At 46.9% G+C, this 7500-nt stretch overlaps 1 protein-coding gene across 1 annotated transcript in view; it reads left to right on the forward strand.

Moving 5' to 3' along the window:
- The window catches only part of LOC129839227 (transitional endoplasmic reticulum ATPase-like), a 34926-nt gene that overhangs the window by 22536 nt on the left and 4890 nt on the right, over positions 1–7500 (forward strand). Inside the window, exon 13 of the mRNA XM_055906538.1 lies at positions 461–516. Coding sequence (XP_055762513.1) covers positions 461–516 — 56 coding nt within the window. The remainder of the gene's footprint in view (positions 1–460; positions 517–7500) is intronic.

Here is a 7500-nt window from a genome sequence, read left to right on the forward strand (position 1 = left end):
TAGGAACTACCAACAGGTAGAGGGATGTGGGGGGGGTCTTTATTATAGGATCTACCAACAGGTAGAGGGATGTGGGGGGGTCTTTATTATAGGAGCTACCAACAGGTAGAGGGATGTGGGGGGGGGGGGAGGGGGGGTCTTTATTATAGGAACTACCAACAGGTAGAGGGATGTGGGGGGGTCTTTATTATAGGAGCTACCAACAGGTAGAGGGTGGGGGGGTCTTTATTATAGGAGCTACCAACAGGTAGAGGGATGTGGGGGGTGGGGGGGTCTTTATTATAGGAGCTACCAACAGGTAGAGGGGGGGGGGTCTTTATTATAGGAACTACCAACAGGTAGAGGGATGTGGGGGGGGGGTCTTTATTATAGGAGCTACCAACAGGTAGAGGGATGTGGGGGGGGTCTTTATTATAGGATCTACCAACAGGTAGAGGGATGTGGGGGGTCTTTATTATAGGAACTACCAACAGGTAGAGGGATGTGGGGGGTCTTTATTATAGGAGCTACCAACAGGTAGAGGGATGTGGGGGGCTCTTTATTATAGGAGGTGTAGTGTGTGTGTGGAGGTCTCCTCAATCAAATAAATAAACCTTCATCCACACTCCCCTCTCCTCTCTCCATCCCTCGCTTTACCACTCCTCCCCCTCCAGACCTGATATAATAGACTGTTATCTTCCCCCCTCCAGACCTGATATAATAGACTCTGTTATCCTCCCCCTCCAGACCTGATATAATAGACTCTGTTATCCTCCCCCTCCAGACCTGATATAATAGACTGTTATCCTCCCCCCTCCAGACCTGATATAATAGACTGTTATCCTCCCCCTCCAGACCTGATATAATAGACTCTGTTATCCTCCCCCCTCCAGACCTGATATAATAGACTCTGTTATCCTCCCCCTCCAGACCTGATATAATAGACTGTTATCCTCCCCCTCCAGACCTGATATAATAGACTCTGTTATCCTCCCCCTCCAGACCTGATATAATAGACTCTGTTATCCTCCCCCTCCAGACCTGATATAATAGACTCTGTTATCCTCCCCCCTCCAGACCTGATATAATAGACTCTGTTATCCTCCCCCTCCAGACCTGATATAATAGACTCTGTTATCCTCCCCCTCCAGACCTGATATAATAGACTCTGTTATCCTCCCCCCTCCAGACCTGATATAATAGACTCTGTTATCCTCCCCCTCCAGACCTGATATAATAGACTGTTATCCTCCCCCCTCCAGACCTGATATAATAGACTGTTATCCTCCCCCTCCAGACCTGATATAATAGACTGTTATCCTCCCCCCTCCAGACCTGATATAATAGACTCTGTTATCCTCCCCCCTCCAGACCTGATATAATAGACTGTTATCCTCCCCCCTCCAGACCTGATATAATAGACTGTTATCCTCCCCCCTCCAGACCTGATATAATAGACTCTGTTATCCTCCCCCTCCAGACCTGATATAATAGACTCTGTTATCCTCCCCCTCCAGACCTGATATAATAGACTGTTATCCTCCCCCCTCCAGACCTGATATAATAGACTGTTATCCTCCCCCCTCCAGACCTGATATAATAGACTCTGTTATCCTCCCCCCTCCAGACCTGATATAATAGACTCTGTTTTCCTCCCCCTCCAGACCTGATATAATAGACTCTGTTATCCTCCCCCTCCAGACCTGATATAATAGACTCTGTTATCCTCCCCCCTCCAGACCTGATATAATAGACTGTTATCCTCCCCCCTCCAGACCTGATATAATAGACTGTTATCCTCCCCCCTCCAGACCTGATATAATAGACTCTGTTATCCTCCCCCCTCCAGACCTGATATAATAGACTCTGTTATCCTCCCCCTCCAGACCTGATATAATAGACTCTGTTATCCTCCCCCTCCAGACCTGATATAATAGACTCTGTTATCCTCCCCCTCCAGACCTGATATAATAGACTCTGTTATCCTCCCCCTCCAGACCTGATATAATAGACTCTGTTATCCTCCCCCCTCCAGACCTGATATAATAGACTCTGTTATCCTCCCCCTCCAGACCTGATATAATAGACTGTTATCCTCCCCCCTCCAGACCTGATATAATAGACTCTGTTATCCTCCCCCTCCAGACCTGATATAAAGACTGTTATCCTCCCCCTCCAGACCTGATATAATAGACTCTGTTATCCTCCCCCTCCAGACCTGATATAATAGACTCTGTTATCCTCCCCCTCCAGACCTGATATAATAGACTCTGTTATCCTCCCCCTCCAGACCTGATATAATCAGACTCTGTTATCCTCCCCCCTCCAGACCTGATATAATAGACTCTGTTATCCTACCCCCCCTCCAGGAACCTGATATAATAGACGCTGTTAAGTCCTCCCCCCTCCAGACCTGATATAATAGACTCTGTTATCCTCCCCCCTCCAGACCTGATATAATAGACTCTGTTATCCTCCCCCCTCCAGACCTGATATAATAGACCTCTGTTATCCTCCCCCTCCAGACCTGATATAATAGACTCTGTTATCCTCCCCCTCCAGACCTGACTATATATAGACTCTGTTATCCTCCCCCTCCAGACCTGATATAATAGACTCTGTTATCCCTCCCCCTCCAGACCTGATATAATAGACTCTGTTATCCTCCCCCCTCCAGACCTGATATAATAGACTCTGTTATCCTCCCCCCTCCAGACCTGATATAATAGACTCTGTTATCCTCCCCCCTCCAGACCTGATATAATAGACTCTGTTATCCTCCCCCCTCCAGACCTGATATAATAGACTCTGTTATCCTCCCCCCTCCAGACCTGATATAATAGACTCTGTTATCCTCCCCCCTCCAGACCTGATATAATAGACTCTGTTATCCTCCCCCCTCCAGACCTGATATAATAGACTGTTATCCTCCCCCCTCCAGACCTGATATAAATAGACTTGTTTATCCTCCCCCTCCAGACCTGATATAATAGACTCTGTTATCCTCCCCCCTCCAGACCTGATATAATAGACTCTGTTATCCTCCCCCTCCAGACCTGATATAATAGACTGTTATCCTCCCCCCCTCCAGACCTGATATAATAGACTCTGTTATCCTCCCCCCTCCAGACCTGATATAATAGACTCTGTTATCCTCCCCCCTCCAGACCTGATATAATAGACTCTGTTTTCCTCCCCCTCCAGACCTGATATAATAGACTCTGTTATCCTCCCCCTCCCAGACCTGATATAATAGACTCTGTTTATCCTCCCCCCTCCAGACCTGATATAATAGGACCTGTTATCCTCCCCCCTCCAGACCTGATATAATAGATCTGTTATCCTCCCCCCTCCAGACCTGATATAATAGACTCTGTTATCCTCCCCCCTCCAGACCTGATATAATAGACTCTGTTATCCTCCCCCTCCAGACCTGATATAATAGACTCTGTTATCCTCCCCCTCCAGACCTGATATAATAGACTCTGTTATCCTCCCCCCTCCAGACCTGATATAATAGACTCTGTTATCCTCCCCCTCCAGACCTGATATAATAGACTCTGTTATCCTCCCCCCTCCAGACCTGATATAATAGACTCTGTTATCCTCCCCCCTCCAGACCTGATATAATAGACTCTGTTATCCTCCCCCCTCCAGACCTGATATAATAGACTCTGTTATCCTCCCCCCTCCAGACCTGATATAATAGACTCTGTTATCCTCCCCCTCCAGACCTGATATAATAGACTCTGTTATCCTCCCCCCTCCAGACCTGATATAATAGACTCTGTTATCCTCCCCCCTCCAGACCTGATATAATAGACTCTGTTATCCTCCCCCTCCAGACCTGATATAATAGACTCTGTTATCCTCCCCCCTCCAGACCTGATATAATAGACTCTGTTATCCTCCCCCTCCAGACCTGATATAATAGACTCTGTTATCCTCCCCCCTCCAGACCTGATATAATAGACTCTGTTATCCTCCCCCCTCCAGACCTGATATAATAGACTCTGTTATCCTCCCCCCTCCAGACCTGATATAATAGACTCTGTTATCCTCCCCCTCCAGACCTGATATAATAGACTCTGTTATCCTCCCCCCTCCAGACCTGATATAATAGACTCTGTTATCCTCCCCCCTCCAGACCTGATATAATAGACTCTGTTATCCTCCCCCCTCCAGACCTGATATAATAGACTCTGTTATCCTCCCCCTCCAGACCTGATATAATAGACTCTGTTATCCTCCCCCTCCAGACCTGATATAATAGACTCTGTTATCCTCCCCCTCCAGACCTGATATAATAGACTCTGTTATCCTCCCCCCTCCAGACCTGATATAATAGACTCTGTTATCCTCCCCCCTCCAGACCTGATATAATAGACTCTGTTATCCTCCCCCCTCCAGACCTGATATAATAGACTCTGTTATCCTCCCCCCCTCCAGACACTGATATAATAGACTCTGTTATCCTCCCCCCTCCAGACCTGATATAATAGACTCTGTTATCCTCCCCCTCCAGACCTGATATAATAGACTCTGTTATCCTCCCCCCTCCAGACCTGATATAATAGACTCTGTTATCCTCCCCCTCCAGACCTGATATAATAGACTCTGTTATCCTCCCCCTCCAGACCTGATATAATAGACTCTGTTATCCTCCCCCCTCCAGACCTGATATAATAGACTCTGTTATCCTCCCCCCTCCAGACCTGATATAATAGACTCTGTTATCCTCCCCCCTCCAGACCTGGATATAATAGACTCTGTTATCCTCCCCCTCCAGACCTGATATAATAGACTCTGTTATCCTCCCCCCTCCAGACCTGATATAATAGACTCCTGTTATCCTCCCCCCTCCAGACCTGATATAATAGACTCTGTTATCCTCCCCCCTCCAGACCTGATATAATAGACTCTGTTATCCTCCCCCTCCAGACCTGATATAATAGACTCTGTTATCCTCCCCCTCCAGACCTGATATAATAGACTCTGTTATCCTCCCCCTCCAGACCTGATATAATAGACCTGTTATCCTCCCCCTCCAGACCTGATATAATAGACTCTGTTATCCTCCCCCCTCCAGACCTGATATAATAGACTCTGTTATCCTCCCCCTCCAGACCTGATATAATAGACTCTGTTATCCTCCCCCTCCAGACCTGATATAATAGACTCTGTTATCCTCCCCCTCCAGACCTGATATAATAGACTCTGTTATCCTCCCCCCTCCAGACCTGATATAATAGACTCTGTTATCCTCCCCCTCCAGACCTTGATATTAATCAGACCTTACTGTTATCCTCCCCCTCCAGACCTGATATAATAGACTCTGTTATCCTCCCCCCTCCAGACCTGATATAATAGGACTGTTATCCTCCCCCCCTCCAGACCTGATATATTAGACTCTGTTATCCTCCCCCTCCAGACCTGATATTTTAGACTCTGTTATCCTCCCCCCTCCAAGACCTGATATTTTAGACTCTGTTATCCTCCCCCTCCAGACCTGATATTTTAGACTCTGTTATCCTCCCCCTCCAGACCTGATATAATAGACTCTGTTATCCTCCCCCTCCAGACCTGATATAATAGACTCTGTTATCCTCCCCCTCCAGACCTGATATAATAGACTCTGTTATCCTCCCCCTCCAGACCTGATATAATAGACTCTGTTATCCTCCCCCCTCCAGACCTGATATAATAGACTCTGTTATCCTCCCCCCTCCAGACCTGATATAATAGACTCTGTTATCCTCCCCCTCCAGACCTGATATAATAGACTCTGTTATCCTCCCCCTCCAGACCTGATATAATAGACTCTGTTATCCTCCCCCCTCCAGACCTGATATAAATAGACTCTGTTATCCTCCCCCTCCAGACCTGATATAATAGACTCTGTTATCCTCCCCCCTCCAGACCTGATATAATAGACTCTGTTATCCTCCCCCCTCCAGACCTGATATAATAGACTCTGTTATCCTCCCCCCTCCAGACCTGATATAATAGACTCTGTTATCCTCCCCCTCCAGACCTGATATAATAGACTCTGTTATCCTCCCCCCTCCAGACCTGATATAATAGACTCTGTTATCCTCCCCCTCCAGACCTGATATAATAGACTCTGTTATCCTCCCCCTCCAGACCTGATATAATAGACTCTGTTATCCTCCCCCCTCCAGACCTGATATAATAGACTCTGTTATCCTCCCCCTCCAGACCTGATATAATAGACTCTGTTATCCTCCCCCCTCCAGACCTGATATAATAGACTCTGTTATCCTCCCCCTCCAGACCTGATATAATAGACTCTGTTATCCTCCCCCTCCAGACCTGATATAATAGACTCTGTTATTCCTCCCCCTCCAGACCTGATATAATAGACTCTGTTATCCTCCCCCTCCAGACCTGATATAATAGACTCTGTTATCCTCCCCCTCCAGACCTGATATAATAGACTCTGTTATCCTCCCCTCCAGACCTGATATAATAGACTCTGTTATCCTCCCCCTCCAGACCTGATATAATAGACTCTGTTATCCTCCCCCTCCAGACCTGATATAATAGACTCTGTTATCCTCCCCCTCCAGACCTGATATAATAGACTCTGTTATCCTCCCCCTCCAGACCTGATATAATAGACTCTGTTATCCTCCCCCTCCAGACCTGATATAATAGACTCTGTTATCCTCCCCCTCCAGACCTGATATAATAGACTCTGTTATCCTCCCCCTCCAGACCTGATATAATAGACTCTGTTATCCTCCCCCTCCAGACCTGATATAATAGACTCTGTTATCCTCCCCCTCCAGACCTGATATAATAGACTCTGTTATCCTCCCCTCCAGACCTGATATAATAGACTCTGTTATCCTCCCCCTCCAGACCTGATATAATAGACTCTGTTATCCTCCCCCTCCAGACCTGATATAATAGACTCTGTTATCCTCCCCCTCCAGACCTGATATAATAGACTCTGTTATCCTCCCCCTCCAGACCTGATATAATAGACTCTGTTATCCTCCCCCTCCAGACCTGATATAATAGACTCTGTTATCCTCCCCCTCCAGACCTGATATAATAGACTCTGTTATCCTCCCCCTCCAGACCTGATATAATAGACTCTGTTATCCTCCCCCTCCAGACCTGATATAATAGACTCTGTTATCCTCCCCCTCCAGACCTGATATAATAGACTCTGTTATCCTCCCCCTCCAGACCTGATATAATAGACTCTGTTATCCTCCCCCTCCAGACCTGATATAATAGACTATGTTATCCTCCCCCTCCAGACCTGATATAATAGACTCTGTTATCCTCCCCCTCCAGACCTGATATAATAGACTCTGTTATCCTCCCCCTCCAGACCTGATATAATAGACTCTGTTATCCTCCCCCTCCAGACCTGATATAATAGACTCTGTTATCCTCCCCCTCCAGACCTGATATAATAGACTCTGTTATCCTCCCCCTCCAGACCTGATATAATAGACTCTGTTATCCTCCCCCTCCAGACCTTAT

This window comes from Salvelinus fontinalis, chromosome 40 (genome assembly GCF_029448725.1).
Source record: "Salvelinus fontinalis isolate EN_2023a chromosome 40, ASM2944872v1, whole genome shotgun sequence".
NCBI classification, from domain to species: domain Eukaryota; kingdom Metazoa; phylum Chordata; class Actinopteri; order Salmoniformes; family Salmonidae; genus Salvelinus; species Salvelinus fontinalis.